Genomic DNA, 25,601 nt, shown 5'->3' on the forward strand with positions numbered 1-25,601 from the left:
GCTTAATTAGTTATCAGGCTCCCGCCTGTTTACCTCCTGTGAACATGGCTGCCATCTACATCCCTCATTCCTTTACAGTGAGTTGCAAACTTCTCAATTATCTCCAGCTTCCATTCTACATGCACAGATCAATGTATATTCACACACACATGCATACACACACACACATACATACATATATATATATATATATATATATATATATATATATATATATATAGATACATATATGTATGTGTGTGAATATGCATATATCACCAAACACAGATGTAATACACATGCGGGGGGGGGTACAAATAGAGCTTTTAGAGCTAAAATCTTGTTTTGAAAAGGAAATTTAGGAGTGAGGTTTGGAAAGGGATTTCATGTAAAAAGAAAATCTTTATGTGGAAAGGGCTTAGTGGGCAACCTAAGAAGAGCTTTGTTAAAATACATTTTGTAGGTTTAGATGTACACTTTGAGGATGTTTCTCTAAAGTCTGATGTGGAATTAATGTCTAGTACCTGTAATTTGGGGTTCCATGGCATATCCTTTCAAAATGTGTGTGTAGACAGAATAACCTAAACGTAACAAAACCTGAAGCACATAAATACAGTAGTTTCGTGACTTTTTTAGAACTGTATAATGCTATCGAGACAAAAGCTGAAAGACAAAGAGCTACCATTATTGCTAGGAAGCAATCAAAATTAAGAAGAGACATTTTTTCTTATAAAAATAAAGAGGCTTATATAATCCAGGCGGATTTCACGACACTAGCAAGTTCATCACAGGGAACTACTTCTATAAATGGCACAGAAATCGATGTTGGGTCAGCAATTGAAAAAAATCATAGAGTGGAGTCTACAGTTGTGAACAACACAGGGGAGAAATCACAGGAAGATTTTCCAGGTTTGCCCATCAATAGTAAAGCAGTGCCAAATAGTAATACCACTGACATGAACTATGCTGAAAAGGTGGTTACTCTTTCTGAAAATAATACCCCTTTTCAGAAAGTCCAGGACCAAAACAAAAGGACTATGAGATGGCACAATACCGCCCAATTTCGGGGGAAGGGCAGAGGAAGGAACAAAGGGAGATGGTGATGGCTTCTTCTGAAGTCAACTGTGACTTTTATGAAGTAGTAATAACTAATTTGTCGGATTTACAAATTAGTTCTGCAGCAGAAAGTGTCTTAAAGAAGGGATTTAATTTTATTCCTACGAACATGAACTTAGGAAAACTTAATAGATTTTAGGCTTTTTCTAAGAAAGTTACATTTAAAATACATCATGGAAGATTTAGGTATTTCGAAGCAGCAAAATAGAATTACTATTAGTAACCCTAGTACTTATAATCCTCCTCTTACAAACAGTTTATTAGTATTCCAGAAGTTATGTGAACAGGATTTCAGGAATATTAGTACTTTTTATGACACGAATAATTTAACAGATGAAGAACTATCTGCCTTAGAGACACTTGTTAAAAACAATAACATCAGAATAATGAAGGCAGATAAAGGAGGAAAAATAGTGATAATGAATGATAGGGATTATATAACATCTATAGAAGATTTACTGCAAGATAAAAAAACTTATAGAAAAGTCAATCATGAGTCAGTGACAAAGAAATTTAAGAATTTGGACACAATTCTGTTTGACATGTTTTGTCAAGGAGAATTAAATGGATCGGACTATGAGTTTTTATACAAAGAACATCCCAGATTGGGTGTATTTTTTGGTATTCCCAAAATACAGAACAACGAGGTTAGACCACCATTTAGACCTATCATTTCTGCCAAACAATCCAAAACGGAAAACATTTCGATCTGGCTGGACAACATATTAAATCCTATAGTCCAGAAGTCGGAATTCTTCATTAAAGATTCATGGAATCTTTTAGAAGTATTAAGGAATGTTAAGACAGAAAAAGAAGATTTGTACTTTGGTAGTTTAGATGTAAAAAATCTTTACACAAGTATAGATCAAGAAATAGGCATTGAATTCATGAGGGAATACTTGAATACACACACGGACCTTTCGGGGACAAAGGTAAACTCACTCTGCACCTTAATGGAGCTAGTTTTGGAAAATAATTTTTTCAAATTTAACAACAACATTTACAAACAAGAGTGTGGAGTAGCCATGGGCTCTAGAGTAGCCCCTTCCTTCGCCAATATTGTAATGGCAAATTGGGAGACGAGATTTTTGAAGACACACACATTATTTAAGAAAGTTTCCATGTATCGTAGATACATTGATGATTTATTATTTTTGTGGAAGGGAGAAAAACATGAATTTACGGAATTGGTACAAGATTTAAATCAGACAACCAACTTTTTGTCCTTTAAAATAGGGGATTTTGGTAAAAGCATTACCTTTCTAGATTTGACCCTCAGTATAAATAATGATTTAAAAACTTTTAGTAGCAAAATTTATAGGAAACCATATTTTGCCAATAGTTATTTACACAAAGACAGTCTACATCCAGTACACATGAAAAGAGGAGTAATCAAATGGCAGATAATCAGACTTAGTAGATTAACATCTGATGAAGACATTTTTTTTAAAAGAACTGGCTCTTTTGAGAAATTTATTTATGAGAAGAGGGTACAAAAATAATTTTTTGGAGAAAATAGAAAGAGAGGTTATACCCCTGAGGAAAGGAGTAGCTAAACCAATTCTGTATTCAGAGGAAATATCAGTAGGTGCATCAGCTATTTGTATGAACATTAGCACCACTGATAAGCAAGCCAATGAATTTTCAATAGTGTTTCCATTACCCATAGTTAATGAAATGTGGAATATCAAATCAGTTATAGAAAATAACTGGAAAGTCATTATGGGTAATAGGGATTTGGTCTCAGTTATTGGACATAAACCCAAATTTACCTATAAAAAAAACAACTAATTTAAAACAGTTGTTAGAATCAGGTAAAAGTGAAGACAGAAATTTGGAAAGGAGTTGTACAAATAAGAAAGGCACGTACAGTTGTACTAACTGCAAACAATGTAGATATACGAGTAACACTTCATTTGTTACAGTTGAACATCTAAATTACACCTTTTGGGCTAAGGAATACTACAACTGTAATAGTGAGTTAGTAGTGTATTTGGCAACGTGTGTATCCTGTAAAAATGATTACATTGGGAAAACAAAGAGAGTATTCAAGAGAAGAGTATATGAACATGTTTTGGCAATAAAAAAAGAAAGATAAAAACAATGCATTAGCTAGGCATGCAGTCACATGCAAAGATTTTAAGAAATTTGAATTCTTCATTTTAGATAGAGTCAGAAAGGAATTGTTTTCTGGGGATCTGAACAATTCATTGGAATGTAGGGAATCTTTGTGGCAGTTAGTCTTTGGGGCTGATCAAACACCAGGGCTAAATGAAGTGATAAATTTAAAATGCTTCTTAATTTATAGATAGCTGGTCATAAAGATTATAGATGAAGAGAAGCAGATTATATATATATATATATATATATAAAAAATAAGAACATTTAGTTATTTTGATACATAATATTAACAACAACAATAAACAAATATGAGTTTTTTGAAACATAAAAAAATGGTACATAGGGATACTTATTTAACAGTAGGAAAGTGACATAATATGAGTATGATTTGTTTTTTAACAAAGAACAATGAATGTAATTTATTAATTAATTTTGTAATTAAATGACATCATTTCCTGTGGAAATAGTATTTAAACAGCAGTTTTTTATTAAAACATGTTTCTGAGGAAGTTCACGCAAATAAAAGTGAATGAAAGCGCTTAAATCTGATCTGGAGAGTGAGAATTTTTCTTTCGGAGTTTATCCTGATTACTGCCTGGTTTTTGTGTGGTTTTTGTATTTTTGGAACGTTTCTACAGCTTTTTTCAAAACCTGAAGCACAGTTATTTTTCTTTTTCGAAACATTGTTGCATCCTGTTGCACTCTGTAATGAAAAGCTATTTTTCCAAATCACATAAAATGTCTGTTTACTATCTGTTCAAGGATTATTTTTTATTTTTACTAAGCCAAGAAAAAATATAGTGAACTTCCGGGTGTATAAGAAAAAAAGTATATGTTGTAGGAAAATTTGGTGCTCCTTATGGTCTTTTAGCAGGTTATGGAGTTTATTACGGTTGTAGCTCAGAAAATTTAGTCAATATGATTCTATCATATTCCATGTAGTTTAGTGCAATACAAGTGTGTCCCACACAAACTGAGTACCACAGGCAGGGCCACATAAGCATTACCACGTAAAGTGTTTCATCGCTAAGCAGCTGAATTTAATACTCTATGCATGCTAAAACTGTGAGTTAAGTAACAATTTCCAACAACTCTTGCATTTTACTCTGTAAATTTATATAATAAAAGCAATTAAATCATTACTTTAACAATGGTTTTACAACATTTTGATCCAATGATGACTGGAACGAATATCATGCGTTAGGGAAAAAAATTCAGCCTTACTTTTTAATTTCAGGGAGTTGTATTCATTGTTTAATGCTCAAATTTAAATAAGTGTTACATGTGCAGTACCATAATACCCAGCATGTGCAGCACCATGAATGTTCAGGAAACCACACTGGGCATGCGCAGTACCATAATACCCAGCATGTGCAGTAGCATGAATGTTCAAGAAACCACACTGAGCATGTGCAGTACCATAATACCCAGCATGTGCAGTAGCATGAATGTTCACGAGACCAGTACTGCAGGTCAACCCAATGGGCTGCATGGGGGTGAGGGCTTAGTAAGAAAAAACAACTACTTCAATAATGGTCACTCTACTGGAAATGTATGGACCGACTAGGTCAAAGAAAGGTTAACAATTGGGAGGCGATTGAAAGAAAGGAATATATAAAGTATCAAAGCATTAAAATATAGTTTCCCAGTAGGCGGATTAAGAAGCATCACTCTAAGGAAGAAAATCTATAGGCAAGTGGTATTAATACCAAGGATCTTACTAGGATATCACACAAAATAAATAACGTAGACAAGCACATCTAACCTATATCTTACAGAATATGATTACTGTATCTATCAAAACACTGAGCAAGCTATTTTTCTTATGATCTAAAATTAATACGTATTAGCTACTGAGCCCTGGAGATTATGACATTTTACCAATTGGCTTTCTCCAAGTAAACTTACTAGTTGTAGATGAGGCTGCCGTAGGTGTGTCACCTTCTTTCACTAGATCTGTGACTAAGTCTGTCTTTACTTCAAGGCTGGGTTTCATTTCAACTGATTCTGCAACAGAAATGTAAAAGAAACAAGCAATAATCGAGTATAACATTGTTTAATATTACATTATATTTCATTGCTATCATCACATCACAAAAATTCCAGCTAAAAACAAGAATAGTTTATGAAACAAAAATGGACTCCATAGAAAAAAGCATCAGATTTCTTCTATCCACAAAACAGACTACACTAAATAAATTAGATGATCTGAGAGAGAAGTCCCCCCTGCCCCAAAAATAAGTGATATAATTTCCTCTTAAAATAAACCAGACCATGCACAGTTCTGAAATGTCTGTATTTCTCACGTTTGGATTGCATGTGTCTCCCGCTGGGCTATGAAGCAATAATCTGATGCTGATGACCCCCCCCCCCAAGTTTGATGCCATTCACATATTTAAGCATAATGAAACACAGAAAAAGAGAATAAAAAATTGTACATTAGCTCACTTTCCAGGAAAAGGTACAAAGCAATAAGCATTCAATGTGTGATACCATCTCACAGATTAGCTGACAGCATAATTTTATATCTATTACATTTTACTGGAAAAGCTTTCCAGTCCTGTAGAAGCCGATAGAAAGACTGCCAAACAATGACACTAAACCTCACTAAAGTACAGGAGCTAGAGAAAGACCAAAATCAAAAACCAAAACCCTCAGCTAGACAGAAATTCCTAGAACTACACAATAGAGTCAAAAAGCTAATAAACAGGACAAATCCCAATACTACCAGTCTGCCCTAGTCTCCTCACAACACAGCCCCAAACAATTCTGGTCCTCCATAAATTCATCCTCCACCTAGGTAAAGTCAGTACCCCTCCTCCTAACATCCCTCACTCCTCAGAAAATATTGCTACCTCATTCAACACACACTTCACCCAAACCATACTATCACTAGCTAAACACAACCCCCCTCCCCTCCAACCTACACCTTCAACTAGTAATCTCCCCACTGCCTTCTCTTTTTCTCCTGTACCTACCTCCAACATAAAAAAACTCTTAACTAAACTTAAACCCACCAAATTAGCAGCAGACAACCTCCCAAGTGGATACCTACAAATCGCAGCTGATGCTCTGGCCTACCCAGTATCCATCTTGATTAACCGATCTCTGTCAAAGTTACGTTCCCACACTGTGGAAAGTATCACATATAATTCCCCTCCACAAAGGCGGACCTTCCACAGAACTAACCAATTACTGCCCCATAGCTATTCTCTCTCCACTCTCCAAAATACTAGAGAGATGCATACACTCTCAGGTCTCAGACTACCTCCTTACTAACAACCTCCTTTCCAATACTCAGCATGGTTTCCGACCAAACCATAGCACCACCACTGCCTTACTCTCCTTTACTAACACTATCCTTCAGCATAAAAACAATGGCTATCTCTCCTCTGCTACTTTCCTAGACCTATCTAAAGCATTTGACATGGTCCCACACAAACAACTTATCTCTGTCCTCAATAACCTATCCTTCTCACAATCGGTCACCAACTGGTTTCAGAGTTACCTGTCTGACCGCCAACAATCCGTTGTATGGCAGAATGACACATTTCCCCAACTACCTGTCTCCATAGGGGTTCCCCAAGGATCCATCCTTGGACCCCTACTCTTCTCTGTTTACACCAATAATCTAGCCTCTGCCACCAAACATGGCACACTCATACAATACGCAGATGACTCGACCATCATCTACTCAGCCCAGTCCCTACCAAAACTGCAAAAAGTCACACAGGAAGCCTTTTCCCCTGTTGCAACATGGTTATCCGATGCCCAATTAATACTCAACCCAAACAAAACTAAACTACTCATCTTCCAACTCACCAAACATACTCAAAACAACTCTCACTTTAACATCACGGCAAAAGACAACACCACTATATACCCAACTGAACACACCAAATTGCTAGGAGTGGAAATAGACAAACTAAAATTTGACATTCACATATCCATGACTATAAAAAGTCCACAAAAACTAGGAGCGTTATACAGAAATAAGCAATTTCTCACCAAAGCAGCAAAGATTTCAATAGCAAATTCCCACCTTATCTCCACCCTACTTTATGCCTCTCCAATATATACCAACCTAAGGCAATGTGATCTAAACAAGCTAGAGACCTGCTACAACAAAATCGCCAAATTCGCCACAGGGGCATCCTACCGTAGTCACCACTGTCCCTCACTTGCTGAACTGGGCTGGCTTGAACTCCCTCACCTCCTTCAGTGGTAACAACTCTCACTCGCCCACAAACTAATAAACCATAAACTAAATGTCCCATCCCTCCAGAATCTACTCCAACCCTATCGCACCACCAGACCACTAAGATCCAGCAGCAAAAATCACTTGCAGATCACTAAAGCCAATAACTCTGCTGGTGAAGCACTATTCTCTTGCGCCATAGCCAAATTATGGAACTCACTCCCACCCACAATTACCTCCATACCATCATGCACCCACTTCAAAACTTTACTAAAAGCGCAACTAAAAACATGCTGGCTATGCCTTTGCAACTCCCACTCTAATATCATCCACCCCATCCAATCACTACCTTTCTTTCCACTCCACTAACTACCTTGATTATAGCAAGCTCAGATGCTCATAAGCCAGTACTTATTATACAGCACGAACTTCTTCTTCTTGCAACATTTGTTAATGTCTGGTATACACTTCATAGATAAAGATTCTAGTTGTCTACTGATGTACTATGTTCTTCATCTGTAAATATGTTGTAAGTAATTGCTATGTAAATTGTTATTCACTATGTAATCCAATGTATATACTGTCTGTTTATTTTAACTGTGGAGCTTTTCTCCCCGGGCCTCCGCTGAAAATGGACCTACGTCCAGTCAGACACTCCCGGTCAACAAATTTAAATAAATAAATAAATAAATCAAGGCCCCAAAGGCCAGTCGTGAAGCACTAAAACTGCTAAATCCCGGCGTCATTGTGCAAGCAAAAATGCTTGAAGATAGACCAGGTGGCTACAACACAATGTTCTGCAATGCGGAAATTCCTAAAACAAGCCCTAGAACCACACACAACCTTCAAGGCAGAGACTGATTTTTTTTAATAGGTGCTTTATGTATTTGGTGTTAAAATAATGTCAAAGTAGTTAAAATTCTACTTGAATGTGGTTTGCCTCACCATTTCATGCCCCAATATATCCCACAAAGGCAGATAAGTAACCTGTCTTTTCTTCATCTCATGCCCCCTCTTCAGGAAAAATGTTAACTGGTATAGAGTGTATCCAAAGTATGATGGTCTCTCTTCCCTTATTGGTAGAGTGTATCCAAAGTATGAAGGGCTTTCTTCCCTTACTAGTAGAGTGTGTATCCAAAGTATGAAGGGCTCTCTTCCCTTATTGGTAGAGTGTGTATCAAAAGTATGAAGGGCTCTCTACCCTTACATTCTGGCCCTAAAAAGAAGGCAATGGGATGAATGAACTGGTTAGTGGACAGTTATGAAACTGCTTTGTGTAGAAATATGGCTCATTCCAGAAGGACAACAGAGCCTTATAAAAGGGTTCCCTACAAACAAATGTCTGTAGTTCAAAAATCCTCTGAGTAGGCGGGATGTCTATTTAGAATAGCAACTTCCAAGAAACTAAACTGAAAGATATAAACTTGTAGCCTGAATCTAAGGGAGTTGCAAGCCTTCCTAATTAATTGAATAATTGATTGAATTTTAAATGTATATAAAGAGTGGCAAGTTTGAAGTGATTTTATCTTGAGCTCAGCATTATTGCTGGTGGCTTGCCGCTTGATGAGATTGGTGTTGTGACTGTTTTTTATTTTTTTTAGATTTTTTTATTCAACAAGAAGCCTTTTATTTTCTGCTTGGTGGCAGAAGAAGGAGTACCAGCATCTGACTTTCTCTTTTTGATTTCCAGCTTCAACTTTCGTGGACCAATTTGTTTTATTGGGAGTTGCAAGCCTGTTACTTATAATGTTTGCATCTCAACAAGGAAGAAGAGGCTCTTCAAAGCTTGATAAAGATGTAGAATCTCCTTAAGGAACTGCTTTGTTTCATTGGCAGTTACTAGGAATGTAGTCCAGGTGGCCATTATGGGGACTAGCTGAATTTCTAACTGTCCCAAAGCAATGCCTGGTTAACTGACTTGGTCAAGGTCGCAAAGTAGGGAAATCAAGGCTACGGCAATGAAATCACGTACCACAGAACCACAGAAGTAGCTCAGCAGCAGTTCATAGAGTTAAGCCTCTGTGCTACTTGCCAGAAAATGATTCACAGTGATGCTAGAAACATGTACCATGGCCAAAGAATAGCAAAGATCAAAGTCTAACAGGTGTTTATGTCCAGTCAGGATAACCTTCTACCTAACCAAGTGAGGCAGTGTAACATAAGCTCTAATCAAATGGAGGACTACTTCTACTGTGATCAGGTCTGGGGAATGGAAGGCTTCTTGGCTGCCTCAATTACCTCTGTGACTTTGTCAGAATGAAGAAATATGACTTGATTTGTACAATACCCAGATATAACTTGCATATACTCTAAATAATCTGTATTCTCTTTGTTGAGCGTTATTTTGATAGCCTTGAACATTAAGACTTTTATTTATTTTACATTTGTTTACTGGGATAGCCCAACTGGGTAGGTTACCCATTTTCAGCGAATGCCCAGGGGAAGTCCCAAACAGTTACAGAAAAATACAACAAAACAAAGTCATGCAGCAATTAGACACAGAGAGGTGCACATGTCGTACATATAAATATTTGAAAATACATACAATTGTCAAGCATTTACAAAGATTAGCTATCACAATATTTGCCAAGATTTACTTTAGCAAGGATAATTTCTAGTCTGAATATAAGCACAGTCTAAGGTATCGCTGAGGAGTACAGGAACCAAGGAGGAAAATTAGGATGCGTAAGCGACATAAGCAGAGGTACAGACAGAGAATTTAGGATAGCGCTATGATGGAAGTAATCAGTAGGATGAGACAGTAATAACCTCAGGTGGAGAGGATGACGAGCTACAGAAAAGCAGTCAAGGTGTAGGCGTTACGTCTGCGGTGCAGAACGGATGACAGTCAGCCTGGTGTCATGGTGCAGAAGGGATGACAATCAGCCTGGTGTCATGGTGCAGAAGGGATGTCAGTCAGCCTGGTCTCAGCAAGGGTAGAGCCAAGATATAGATAGGTAGGATTTGAGAAGTATTTTGAACTTTGACAGATTAGCAGTGGTTACAATGTGCTGAGGTATCGAGTTCCAGGCCTTGCAGATCTGATTGGATTAATGAGACTCTCCAGAACTATTACTAGGCCTTTGTGACTAGAATAAAAATCTGTTAGAAGATCTCTTGGAACACAACTTACAACTTACAGAATAAAATAAGACTGGACTTCTTTCCCTACAGATGACTTTTGCTCAGGCCAATTTTTCATCAGAAGATGGGTATCTAAATCGGTGTACATAAACTGCTACAATTCTTTTTTTTTTCCTGTGTCACTTGTAATTGTTGAATTATACAAAGAAAATCTTGTTCCTCCTATAACAACTCTTCCTGCTTCTCAGTAAACCTGCGCTACTCAACATTCATGCTAAGCATAGCTTCTTGCCTGGTTGGTATATCAGTTTAATATCAAACATCTGTTGCTTAAGTGACATTTTCTGCAATCTAGGATGTGCCCTCTAGAAGGCCTTGTAAGGTACTGTAATATGAAATCTGCCTGAACAGCATTATTTGTTAATTGGACAAGCCCAGTGAGTACAAAGGTCTCCCTTCAGACTGTTTTAAGTGACTTGATCAGAATATTAATATCTTGTATTGGACCAACAAAGGTTTTAAAATTATTCAAGCTTTTGGGCTAGAAGGAGCCCTTTTGTGTGGAGTCTGTATTTCAGTGCGTTTTCTGTTAGTGTACCAACACAATCTTTTTCTTTTACTATCATTGCTTAGTCAAGCATTAGGCAAATGGAGAATGAATTACTCAGACTCTAGGTTACATCAATTAGTTTAACAGTTCACAGCCTCTGTCTTCTTTACAATAGATACATTTACAGAATTGTTCACACCCATGTACTAACTGCCAACGACTCATTTTCTGAGCACATCTACACTGCAAATCTATACAGGCTCCTGACTCGTAAGCAAGTTTTTTTCTTCCCTTGCAAGATTCACATTACCTATATCACTAGTACTGGCCTCTACTTGCAAAATAACTGGCTTATCCACATAACAGTACTATATTGTTGCAAGCATCTGCAACTAGTTTACTGAACATGTCAGAACTCTTTTTCATAGCTCTATTCATAAGATAACTCTTGGTCTAGCATATTTTTAGCAGAATAATTATCTCGCATAGGTTCATAGGTGTGTACTAGGCTAATGGCCCTGGAGCCTTTGCATGCCTAGCCCACAGGATTACACCAGCATCGTGCCACTCGACCTTAGTTCTCAGTGCCTCTGTCAAGTACAGCCACTGGAGTGATAGGGTGAATTTTCTATTTCCCATCCACTCATCAAGATTTCTCTTGAAGAGGGCCAGTGAGGCACTCTGCTTGACATGCATGGAAAGTCTATTCCATAGCATGGGCAGTCTCTGGGTTATGAACCTGTCCCTCCAGGTTGTTCTGCTGATTGTGGTAATGAGGTTGAGGTCTCTGGAGCATGTAGTGCGTAGGCATTGGGATTTATTTAGATGCAGCATTTCTAACATAGCTGGGTCAGACATGGCTTTGTAAGTCAAGCAGAGATCGCCTCTAAGTAGGCGATATGAGACAGAGAATAGGTGGAGTTTTTTCTGAGTCTGTCCATATAGGACAAGTGTTTTAAGGCCTAAGATCCTCTTTGTGAGGTATTTTTGCGGCCTCTCCAGTTGTTGTAGCTGTCTAGTGAGGTACATGCCAAATGGTGCATTGTACTGTATGATTGGCCTAATGAGGGAAGAGTAGAGGGAGACAATGACCTCTTTCTTTCTGGATGCAAAATCCTTAGTAATGAGATGTGCCACATAGGACTTTCTGACCACAGTGGCAATGTGGTGGTCAAAACAGAGGTTGCTGTCAACCTGTTTTCCCAGATCTCTTATGACGCCTTCTGTGTTGAGTGGACTACCATCGATGTGGTAATTCATGGGAACCTGTTTTTTCCCCAAAGGGGATGACGACACATTTTTTGGCACTGAGCTTAAGGCCATGGTTCTGACATCAGTTGTTGGTCTCAGTGAGGCCTTTCTGGCTCCCAACTTGCAATCCTCTTTAAATTTTGTCAGCCGGAGTCCCTTCATGATGGCCTGAACTTCAGAAAAGTAGAAACCAAACAGGAGAGGACCCAGGACCAAATCCTGTGGGACTCCACTCGTGACTGGTCGACAGTCTGACTTGGAGTCAGCTACTTTCACACTGTGGGTTCTATCTGTGAGCCAGTGTGCAACCCACCTAGTGATACAGGGGTTGATAACTAGCTTAGTGAGTTTTTCTTTGATTCCTGAGTGGGGAATGGTATCAAAGGCCTTCGCCAGATCAAGGTAGGCTGTATGAACCACCTTGCCTTCATCCACAGCTCTGGCGACTGACTCAAAGAAGTCGACCAGGTTGAGCAGGCATGATCTACCCTTCTCAAAATCAAACTGTGTGGGATCCAGAGTTTGGTGGTTCACTATATCTTTGTTTATTAGGTCCATGAAAGTATGTTCCATAGCTTTGCATATCTGACTTGTCAGGCTAATTGAGCGATAGTTCCCAGGGTCTGTAGTCACTCCTCCTTTGTGGAGAGGGATGACTGTAGCAGTGCACCATTCGGTAGGGACAAAGCCTAAGGTGAGGCTCTGACTTAACAGGGCACATAGGTGAGGTGCCAGTTCACTCTGTAGTTCATGTAGAACACAGCCACAGATACTGTCAGGTCCCATAGAAGTTGTATTCTTGGCCTTGGACAGTGCTGTTTTAACCTGTGCAGCGGTAATACTGGGTGGAAGAATGGCATAATGGTTAAGGTGTTTACCTTACAGACACAAGGTGCAGGGGTTGATTCTCATATGGGGTAATTGGCTAAGCTTAAAATGGCCCAAAAAGGCAGTTAGCTTAGTACTAATCTATGAATCTACTGGTATTGTGATTGGTCCTTTGGTGGAGGAGAGAGGGGTAAAGTTGGCACTGAATCTGTCGGCCAATATATTGGCAATATCCCATGGTGGTGATGCTGCAGTAGCGTTGTCGCCTCACAGTATGATGCTGTCCGGTTCGAGTCTCAGTTAGAGCGTCTTCTGCGTGGAGACATGTGTGAATGGGCATACCTTCGTTGAAGGTTGTGCATCAGAGCTGGTAACTCAGCACATAGAAATCAACTACCAATCATTAGCGGACCGGAGTTCCGCTGTGGCGACCCCTAACCGGGAAAAGCTGAAAGACACAAAATCTGTTGGCTCAGTATAGGAGGCGCCATTGTGCAACAGCTCCGAGCAAATTTGGGTATTGCCATGGAGATTCTTTACATAACTATAGAAGGCCTTGTGGCTATCTTTACTATCTGCTGCAATGCTGTTTTCATAGCTAGCTTTAGATGATTTGATGAGGGATCTCAACTTTTTGTTGAGGCTGATAAGGGAGTTTTTTCAGTCTTGGGACTTCACCTTATTTCTCATCAGTGTCCTCCTTCTGTTGTAGAGTTTGTTTATGGCAGGGGACCACTAGATTGACTTCCTTTGTTTTGGAGGAGAGTGTCTTGGTTCTATTGGGAATGGCGAGATCCATGCATTTGTGTACGTGTTCGTACAGGGCATTAGTGTATGATTCGGCGGTCATGCAGCTGTTCTCCAATTACATGGGTGCTGTGAAGTTAGCCACCTCTGTTTTTAGGAGCCCAAAGTTAGCTTTGGAGAAGTTTCTCATAGTGGTTACCTTTGCAGGGGGGGTGGATGTCCAAAGTGATTAGTTTGTGGTCGATCTAACCAGGGAGGAGTTGACTATTGGTACAGAGCAATGGTCATGTTAGTAATCACCAAGTCAAGGATGTTGCTACCTTTAGTGGGGGTAAGAATGAGCTGGTCCAGGGCATTGGAATTAAATTCCAGGAAACGTTGGGCAAGTGTATTGGTACATGAGTAGTTTTCCCAGTTTATGGAGGAGTAGTTGAAGTCGCCCAGTATGTGTGTGTTAGGGTGGACCCTAATATTCTCCATGGTACTTAGGAATGTGGAGTGTGAGTCTTGGGTCATGGTTGGGGACCCATAGCAGGCTAGGACCTGAATCGCTGTCTTACCCAATATTAGTTGCACCTGAAGTATCTCTGCTACGTCATGTTGGACTACCAGTCTGGAAGTGTGTGCATCCTTTATGAATATGGAAACACCTCCGCCTTTGGAGCTTTGGCCCAAGTTCTGGGGCCGGAAGGTATGGAATGAGTTATAGCCTGGTAGTGCAGGGGTGATATCTGCTGCCTTGAACCAGATCTCTGTTACAGCACAAATGTCAATGTTCTCCATTTTAAGGAGTGTTTCAAGTGAGTGCATTTTGAATTTTAGACTTCTAGCGTTGAGCATGACCCTCAGATTGCATTTTTTTTTGTAGCTGCTACAGTGGTAATTTGTTCTGTGGAACACTGCCTAAAAAAGGCACTATAGGGGTGGCAAGAGCCTTGGCCAGTATCTTGAAAGCCCAGGGGTGACAGATGCAGGCCATCTCTGGCAAAGCATACATATCAAAATCCTGACTTTGCAAGATGCCGGTTGTAAGAGTATGCTCAACAAGGTATTAAGGTTGAAAGTACGAATATGCAAAATAAATAAGGTATAAAATAAAGCTTGCTTAAATATAGAAATAGAGTTTAGCAATATTTGATTAGCATCCATACTAAATGACTGTGGCTTGAAAAATAAGGAATTTGCTTAACAGATATGTTTTCCTACAAAATTAGCAAGAATATATGCATTTTACATTGTCAGCAAGAAATCTGACCTCTTACAGAATTAGCAAAAATGTAAAAAAACAGGATATAGGCATTTCACATTGTCAGTAAGAAAGCTAACCTTCCTTAAAGAATGGACAACAAAAAAATAATCTGTATCTGTTTCTATCATATGACACTGTTTAGCAAGGAAGTTTGAATGGATAAAGACAAATACCAGCATTATTTCTCTACAGGATGAAAACATATTTGTCTGCAAACACCAGCAAACAGATGATTTCATAAAAAGACCAAAATAGAATACCAAGGAAAAAAACAGGGTGTAAAACCACTATAAAGAGACTACAGCAAATTAAATTGTTAGAAGTATTTTGTACAGTAAAGTTATATTCTATGCTGATCGAGAAGTACAGTGGTACAGTGTAACTAAAGCGTACGTACGTGTGGTTTGTTATAAAAACATATTTATTAATTACTGCTTTTAAAAGTGACAGAGTTTGGTGCTGCATCAGTATATATTTTGCACGTTTCTGTGGGCAACAGACTGTGAATGCAATTATAACTAGACTTTTATTTCAGCAGAATCCAGCCAGCAAGACCTTAGTGTCTGAAGAAGACTTCGGATCCATCACAGTAAGCAGCACTTTGATAATTAATTTTTCAATGGTGAGTCAAGCCTGCATTCGAAAAAGAGGGAGTGGTATGGCCTGCAGAGGAGCACTTCAGTCAAATTGCAGTAACTAACATTTGTACATATTTGTAAATCCTAAACAGAAGTACTCCAGTTTATGCAGCTTGCAGTAGTAAAGTTTCTCAGACGTCTGAATCCAGATTGAGCCTGCAGTGCAGGAAAGTTGCAGTGCCATAAATTCTCCAAGAACGGTGAACACCAACTTTTCACAGCATCTCGCTGCCTGCTGGGTTTCACCAGCTTCTCGAGTGACTACGAAAAATTTCCAGCCATCTGCAACAACAGCCTGATCACCGGTTTTCTTGCTAAGTGGTAAGACCTTTTTTCTGTGTCACATTTTTAGTATGGATGCTATTAGACAGAATTCAAGCAGGTGTAAGCCAAGCTTCACTCAATGTAGCAGAATAACCAGATAAAATATGGAGTAAACTGCAATGTTGGTATACACAGCACATTAGTAAATGTAAAACCTTATTAGGGCAAGTTGATAGTAAGGCATTATGCAAATGTATTACAATATTTGACTGACATCTCAAAGCAAACCATTGGGGAATGACAAATGTTTATTGTGTAAATCATATGAAATGGCTTTCTGTGTAAATGTCATAAATTCAGTGCATGCCATTATTCAAAGGTTAGACTGTACTGACAACATTTTAATGGTAAAGAACCAGGAAAAGTTAATATGCTTACATTATATTCAGATGTTGAACAGTTATGTCCTGTCACCACAAGTAAAGGTTAATTTCAGAGTTACAACAGGAGTCAAATCAGTCTGACAGAACCTCCAGTATATCTGGTTACAAAAGAATGTAATAAACTTCAAAAAGACAGACACAATGAGTTCAGGAAGTTTAAACAAATTAAACAAACTTTTTTTCAAAACTGCATAGGAGTTTTAGATTCAGCAGAACAGGTTACTGAAAAATGTCAAAGACTGTGCAACATTACAGAAAACTCTTGAACAGCAGTTACAGGACAAAGAAAATAAATTAGCTGAACTGACAGACTGGCTTCCTGCATAGAACAGCTGAGCTTAAGAAAACATTGCAAAAGAGCAGGAAACCACAGCTAATCTGTACAAAAGAAATATATGTTATAATATGTTTGTGTTTTGAAAATGGTTAAGCATACATAGCAGGATCTGATACATGTACAAGTCCTTCCCAAATGTTTTAAAACTTTCATTCAATTAAATCAAGACATGTATCAGTACTACAGTAAAGTACAGTGTATGACTGCCATTCTCGTAGCATAGTCAAAAGGCAGACAAAACAGTTTGAGTGCATAAAAATCAAATGAATATAGTTAATAAAAATCTGAAGTCACAAGACTGACATGCATGTATTTTCATTTCATATAAAGTACATCTGTTAAAATGTACAAAAGAAAAGGCAGACAACACCAAATGTAAATAATGTAAATATAAAAGTACAGTTTTGTACTTACCATAAATGTAGATGTTCGAAGATCCACATTGCTGCAGTCCTTACATATGGGTAGTCCGCTGTCCTCGGTCGGCCCGAATACCAAAGTATTAGGCTAACGTCGGTCATGGCGCCAGATCTGACATCAGAGCGTCAGGGTATAAAAGCGCATGACCGACGTCATATCCTCAGTCTTTTCTTGCCCCAGATGTCAGAAGGCCCTAAAAAGAAAGGTCACAGCCAAAAACAGAATACCTCCCAAAAACATGCCCAACAACAACCACCACCCAAACTATATAACCATACAAACTACAGAGGGGAAGGAGGGAGGGTAAATTGGACTGCAGCAATGTGGATCTTCGAACATCTACATTTATGGTAAGTACAAAACTGTACTATGTTCTTCATCTCACATTGCTGCAGTCCTTACATATGGGTAGAATCCCAAAGCAGAGGAAAGGGAGGATGGCCAAATCATAGAGCATTAGGGGCTGCTAAAATGCCCTGTAAAATAGCAGTGGCAAACCCAGCCCTAGACTTAGAAGAGAGAGGAAGATGGTAATGTTTAGAAAAAGTATGTACTGAACTCCAAGTAGCTGCCTCCAAAATATCTTTTGTAGCTACCCCCCTTAGAAAGGCAGTAGAAGTGGCAGTAGCTCTAGTGGAATGAGGTCTGATTCCAGCCGGAATCTCCTTACCATGATGGGAATAACAGAAAGAAATACAAGAACCAATCCATTTAGAAATAGTCTGTTTCGAAACAGGTTTTCCTTGAGAACCCAAAGCAAAAGAAACAAACAACTGCTGAGACTGCCTGAACCCCTTGGTTCTGCTCAAATAATAACGCAACTGCCTATGAATATCCAAAGTATGCAAAATCTTCTCCCTTTGTTTTGGGGTCTGCATAAAAGGTAGGCAAATGAATAGTTTGATTCAAGGCCACACTAGACACCACTTTAGGCATAAAGGAAGGATTAGTACGCAAAGATACCCTATCCTTATGAAAAATTAGGAAAGGTTCCACTGCCATAAGGGCCTGTAATTCAGAAACCCTTCTTGCAGAGGTAATGGCCAACAAAAAAGCAGTCTTCCATGACAAATACTTCAACTCGGCAGTAGCTTCAGGCTCAAAAGGTTGTAGAGTAAGTTTTTCCAACACAAAATTGAGATTGAGATCCCAAGCAGGAGTAGGAGCTCTACGTGGGGGTCTTATGTTCTTTGCCCCTCTAAGAAATTGCTTAAACAAAGGATGAGAGAATAAAGGAGGGTCACAGTCATAGTGAGCAGAAATGGCTGCAGCATGAACCTTTATGGAGGAGAAGGACAAACCCTTGTCCAATAATTCAGTAAGATATTGCAGAGAAACACTTAAATCAGGCTTGGAAACATCAAAGTCCTTCCCTTTGCTCCAAATAAAAAATCTCCTCCATTTATCAGCGTAAACTTTCCTTGTACTAGGCCTCCTGGCCTCCAAAATAACATTCAAAACTTGTTGTGGAAGCTGAGACCCTCCAGAGTCTAAAACAGAATATGCCAGGCTGTTAGATGCAGAGACTGAATCCTGACATTGAGAAAGTGATTGCCCTCCTGAGACAAAAGATGTGGAATCAAAGGTAGAGGCCATGGAGGCTCTCGTACTAAACTCCTCAGTAGTGGGTACCAGTGTTGTCGAGGCCAATCCGCGCTATCAGAATCATGGATGGCTTGTCTTGTCTGGCCTTTAAGAGTACCTTGGGTAGAAGAGGCAGAGGTGGAAAGGCATATACATGAAGATTGTTCCAACTGAATGATAGAGCATCCACCTTCCAAGCTGTGGGATGAAACATTTTGTGCAAAACTTTGGCAACTGGTAATTTAGTGGAGAAGCGAACAGATCTATGTCTGGAGTTCCCCATAACACTGTCAACTTTTGAAATACATGAGGATCCAATTTCCACCGTGAGGATCCACTATTTGTCTGCTCAACACATCTGCTAAGGAGTTCTGTGCTCCTGGTAGGAACCTTGCCTGAAGATTGAGGTGTAAACTGAGAGCAGTCTCCCACAAAATCATCGCTTGCCTGCAAAGAGGGTGCAGTGAGTTCCCCTTGCTTGTTGATGTACCACATGACAGTAGTGTTGTCTGTTTGAATCAACACCTGCCCTGGGTGAAGTAAATCCTTGAAAGCCATCAATGCAAATTGAACTGCTAACATCTCCTTCAAGTTGATATGCAAATGTTGAAGTCTGACAGGCCACGTGTCTTGCACCCATTTTCCATTGAGGTGTGCTCCCCAAGCCTTGTCCGAGGCATCTGTCGTTAGAATCTGACTCGCCTCTGGTCGGGTCACAGAGAGTCCCTGGTTTAGGTGACATTCCTGGGCCCACCACAAAAATTCCTTCTGAATGCAAGGAATCATCTGAATGACAGTGTCTAGATCTTGGCAGTGTTGTGTCCATACATTTTTGAGATACCATTGAAGCTTCCTCATATGCAGTTTGGCATTGGGAAGCACCAGAATACAAGATGCCATGAACCCCAAGGCTTGAAGGACTGTCCTTGCAGTCAGCCTGGACAGTAGAGACATTTGATGGAAATAAAGAGAAAGGTTTCTTTGTTTGTCCGGGGTCAAAAAGGCCATCTGAGAAGCTGTATTCAGTCTCACACCCAGAAAGCACATGTCCTGAGAGGGTACTAGACTGGACTTTGTTTCGTTCACAGAATACCCTAGGCATCTTAACACTACCATCACATACTGTAGATGATGAAGAAGTTCGTCCTTGTCTTGTGCAATAATCAGGCAATCGTCCAAATAAGGATAAATCTGTATTCCTCTTAACCTGAAAAAGGCCATCACTGGAGCCAGAACCTTTGTGAACACTCTGGACGCAGTAGATAAGCCAAAGGGCAATGCAGAGAACTGATAATGTAAATTTCCAGCCCGAAAACGCAGGTACCTCCTGCAACTGGGCCTGATAGGAACATGAAGATAAGCCTCTTTGAGATCCATAGTTACCATCCAGTGATCTTTTCCCAGCAGGGGTAAAAGTTGTTGTAACGTCAGCATTTTGAACTTTGGAATGTCCAAATAAGTGTTGAGGATGGATAAGTCCAAAATCGGTCTCCACGTGTTCCCCTTCTTTGGTACTAGAAACAGGCGAGAATAAAATCCTAGACCCACCTCTGACAGAGGAACTGGCTGTATAGCTCCCATTTGAAGAAGTAAGGAAATCTGTTTGTGAGCCTCTATCCTTTGCCAAGGAGGAACGTCTGGCATGCCTTTGAAAGGAGGCAATGTATGGAAATAGAACTTGTAGCCTTGGTTTATAATGTCCAATACCCATTTGTCCTGGGTGATTAAAAGCCAGTTTTGCTTGAAAAGAGCTAGTTTTCCTCCCAAAGGAGCTGCCAGGCAGCTGAAAATGCAGGTCATTGGGCCTGTTTTCGAAAGGACTGGCCCCTACCCTCACCAGCAGATTGAGCAGGCGAACTCCATGTTCTGGGCCTGAAGGTACTCTGAGCCCTGCCCCTACCACGTCTAGATCTACCCCTAGACTGAGAATCAGAAGAAGGGTACGTCCACCCCTTAGTAGGCCAATTTCTACTAAACTTTGGAGGTTGCACCTGCAAAAAATCTTTAACAGTCTGCATGGACTTAGCCTTGTCTTCCATTTTCTTCAAAACAGACTCCACAGGGGGACCAAACAAAACTTCAGACTGTAAAGGGGCATCCAGAATTCTAGTTTTAACATGCTCGAATAAATTCTGATCCTTAAGCCAGGCATGCCTACGAAGAACTGAACCAGTGGCAGCCACCCTAGAAGAAGCCTGTAAAGCATCAAAACCACACTGCAAAGAATGCTTTCCCACCTGTTCAGATACATGCACCAAATCTTGCAATTCTTTACACTCTATGCCCTCTGCCAAAGCATCCACTTTAGATTTTAGTGGAGAAAGGAGGAAATTCTGATACTTCAACATATGAAACTGGCAATTTAAAGCCCTCATTGCTAAAGTAGAAGATGTGTACACCTTCTTACCCCATCTGCCCAAAGCTCTAGCTTCCTTATCTAGAGGAACCGGATTCTTTACAACAGAGGCTCTAACACCCTTAGGCCCCTGACTAACAGTTTCTGGATCTGCCCTAGGACTCTTATACAGATATTTATGAGCCTCGGGCACCCTATAATACCTGTCCGGATTAACTGGTGCAGGGGGCAAAGAATCTGGATTAAGGGAAGCCTCCGAAAAAACATCCTGAACAACATCCAAAACAGGAGGTATAGCCAAGGGTCTATGCTGTGGTAAAAAACAAGAACTCCCTAAGCCTCTTTCGTGAATCAGAGAAATCCTGTCCTTCCCACTTAAAATGCTCCCTCATGGAGTGTAGAGTTTCTGAAAATGAAAAATCCTCTGGAGGAGAAGCAGAAGGAGTGGAATCCTCTGCATCAGAATCAGAATAAGGGAGTAAATCCTGAATGTCTTCAGCAGAAGACTCTGAATCATCTGAAGCCTGGTCCAAACTTTCCAACTCCGGCTCCACCCTGGGCCTCTTATCAGGAGGGGGCATAGAACCTCTAATTAAAGTAATCAAATCTTCTGCCATTTTAAGCATGTGCTTTTTAGGCACAGACCCTGAAGCACCAGGACTGACACCAGAGGAAGGCAAAACAGACCTGCCCTTAGAAGGAGCCTTAGGAATAGAAGTAGAAGGCCTAACCACCTTAGGCATAGAAGGGAGAACAGAAACCTGAGAGGCCCCTTCAGCCTGACCTGATTCCTGTGATGCTGCATCTTGTAAAATCAAAGTTTCACCCTGAGACTCAACAGAAACTTCAGCCGGATCCACCTGTTCCACTGTAGCTTCTAAAGCACCGGCGTCCGAAACGGACGAATCATCTTGCCTAGGCTTCAAAGATTTGTCTTTGCGCTTCTTCGTGGAAGCGGGCGTCGGAGGATCCGACGGCATATTATAATTACACCTCTTCCCAAAGACTAACCTAGCGCAATCAAACCTTCGTTTAATGGTGCGCTTATTAAACCTAGCACAAAACCTACACCCAATTATGTCGTGCTCCGGTCCCAAACAAGGAATACAAAGGGAATGATAATCTCTATGCGGTATCTGTTTAACACAAGAAATACAATTATTCACTTTTTCTGACATCCGGAAATAACTGAGGCAAGAAAAAACAAAAATATTCCCCAACGGGGTACTTAGCCCAACTTGGTATCGGTCTGAAACTCCGAATACGAAAAATTTCAGAACGCCGAACGGCACTTGCAACGCTGCTTCTGCATCGGACCATGCGGCAAAAAAGACTGGGGATATGACGTCGGTCATGCGCTTTTATACCCTGACGCTCTGATGTCAGATCTGAGCGCCCATGATCGACGTCAGCCTAATACGTTGGTATTCGGGCCGACCGAGGACAGCGGACTACCCATATGTAAGGACTGCAGCAATGTGAGATGAAGAACATCATGTGTTAGTTAACCCAATATCTAGTTTTTTTTTTTTTTTACAATTTTTTATAACTGTATAGTAGCACCACATCACAGTTAAAGTTCTAAATTTTTAAAAGAATTAAAATCACAGATGGCATTAGTCAAGCAGTCTTTGAAAAATGAATGGCAGGGCAGTTAAACAAATACAAAAATACTGAAATCCAAGTTACAAAAATATGTAAGCTAATTGTAAAATAATGTTTATTTATGTAGTATAAATGCATAGTTATGCAAATCTCAAATACTAATAATTCTAAGTGTTTTATAACTGCATTTTACTATCAAATTGCAAGTGTATTAACAGATGATTAAAGGAAAAATGCTAAAAGGTTTAACTATAGTTTACAAAGTCTGAAATGTGAGCTCAGTCCTTCCCAGACTGGATAAACAGTTACAGGAAATATTGAGCAGATAAGGTAAAAAAACAAGACTGATATCCAGACAAGTGGCTTGAGTTTTTCTAAAACATTATTGCTATTAAAACATAACTGTTAAATGTTCACATGCAACACTATTTGGTAATTGTAATAAAACATCACAATTGTGCACATCTGTTTGCAGATAAATGTTAAAAAATGATCAAATCAGACAAATTATAACAATAACATAGTTTGTTAGTAACATAATAAAGCAAATGTATAACAAAAGTGTTCGGCTGACATACATTCTATTCTCAAAGCATAAAGCAAACAATACTGCAGTACTACAGGGGGAGGGGTACTTTCTCAGTTTTACACTGACTGCATAAGCAGTAATACAGAAAAGTCTAAAATAAATCTACAGAAAGAAATAATATCTCATTACTTCTTGACAACACTCTTTTGGGGGAGGGGAATAGGTATTAGTGCATTAGAAATACTGGTAAACAGATTCAATCTGACAGGATAAGATATTTTACAAGTTGCTAATAGCTATCATGCTAGTTATTGTACTCTTTAGTATTACATTGTATTTATAACCTGTTAAACTGTAAAGCTATACAAGAGATGGCTTAAAATTGCTTTCTTAAAGCTATACAAGAGAGAGAGAGTAAAGATACGTAAAAAATTACAAGACTGGTCACTATTTTTATTAAGTTTTTGGCAAGACAATGTTGATATGCAAAAAGCATGAATGTTTCTAATAGCTAGGTATGTAGTTGCCTCTGGTGGCAATTCTATTAGATAATTCTAAAGACACAAGAATTTTCCAAGAATTTGCTTGATGTTATTACTAAATTTGTAAGATTAGACTAAATGTAATTTGCAGTCTTTGTATGTACAAACACAGAAGAATTCAGTACAGATGAAATTTTAAAAAATGTGTTCAGGGTACCTACTAGATTGAAATGCATGAGTAGCAGACGGTCTGTGTAGATATACTGTACAGAAGACATTGTAAAGTAACAAGTTCAAAAGTAATTTGTGAAATTGTAATTTTATCACTAATTGTAATTTTATCACTGGTTTTTAGGCTACCATTTTATCCATACTAATATTGGTTACCCCAGTTAGAGGAAAATTATATTAAAATATTGTACTCATACAGCTAATGACTAATATGTGCATAGCATTCTTTAGTGTATAAATCATGATTTTTTTTTTAATCCGCAAGTATTAAATATACTGAAATAATTACAAATATTTATCATCTACGCCCATTTCAGTACTTTATCAAGGTGTTTAAGATGCTCACTTCACTGTCAATTAATGTGTATGGGCAGTTCAGAAATATGACCACAATGTTATGGTTAAAATGATATTTGCAGTAGCACATAGTTCTTGTCTCTTACAGATATTAGTCTATTTCTAATCTTTCGGTATAAAATGATTAATAAAAGTAAATAGTTAATTCAACAGCTGCAAAGAGTTAATGAAACAGTTCTAAGTCATAAATGAAATTCTGCGATTGCAAAAAAATAAATCAATCAAGTTAAAAAATAAAACTAAAGCAGACATAGCCCATGACTGGTGAAATATTTTCACAGAATGGTCTCCAAAATAAAAAGTTGTTAGATACATTCAGTTTAAGTAGTAATACTTGACATAATTTTATTAACTGTGTAAAATTGCATTTGGACTTGTATCAAAAGAAGACTAAAGGTTTGTTTCCTAATGTGTTTTCTATATAATCTGATCAAATATACATATCAGTAAAGTGTTTTGAGTATGTTTTAAAACAAAAGAGGGAATGAGAGTATGCTCAACAAGGTATTAAGGTTGAAAGTACAAATATGCAACATAAATCAGGTATAAAATAAAACTTGCTTAAATGCAGAAATAGAGTTTAGTAATATGTGATCAGCATTCATACTAAATGACTGTGGCTTAAAAATAAGGAATTTGTTTAATGGACATGTTTTCCTACAAAATTAGCAAGAATGTACACATTTTACATTGTCAGCAAGAAAGCTGATCTCTTACAGCCTTAGCAAAAATGTAAACAGGATATTTGCATTTCACATCGTCAGTAAGAAAGTTAACCTGCTTCCTTAAAGAATGGACAACAGGAAAACAATCTGTACATGTTTCTATCATATGACATTGTCAAGCAAGGAAGTTTGAATGGATTAAAGACAATACCAGCATTATTTCTGTACAGGATGAAAACATATTTTTCAGCAAACACGTTTTCATACAAAGACCAAAATAGAATACCAAAGAGAAAAACTGGATGTAAAACCACTATAAAGAGACTATAGCAAATTAAATTGCTAGGAGAAGTATTTTGTACAGGAAAGTTATCTTCTATGCTGATCGAGAAGTAAAGTGGTACAGTGTAACTAATGCTGCAACAGTAGTACATGTGATTTGTTTTAAAAAGTTATTAATTACTGCTTTTAACAGACTGTGAATGCAATTATAACTAGACTTTGATTTCAGCAGAATCCAGCCAGCAAGACCTTAGTGTCTGAAGACTTTGGATCCATCACAGTAAG

At 38.8% G+C, this 25,601-nt stretch overlaps 1 protein-coding gene across 4 annotated transcripts in view; it reads right to left on the reverse strand.

The window, feature by feature from the left end:
• The window catches only part of COBLL1 (cordon-bleu WH2 repeat protein like 1), a 1,696,088-nt gene that overhangs the window by 179,055 nt on the left and 1,491,432 nt on the right, over nt 1-25,601 (reverse strand). For all 4 annotated transcript variants that reach the window (XM_044074828.1, XM_044074831.1, XM_044074829.1 and 1 more), the window contains exon 9: nt 5,125-5,223. In XM_044074828.1, coding sequence (XP_043930763.1) covers nt 5,125-5,223 — 99 coding nt within the window. The remainder of the gene's footprint in view (nt 1-5,124; nt 5,224-25,601) is intronic.

Source organism: Protopterus annectens, chromosome 6.part0 (genome assembly GCF_019279795.1).
Source record: "Protopterus annectens isolate FY-2018-M chromosome 6.part0, PAN1.0, whole genome shotgun sequence".
In the NCBI taxonomy this organism is placed as follows: Eukaryota; Metazoa; Chordata; order Ceratodontiformes; family Protopteridae; genus Protopterus; species Protopterus annectens.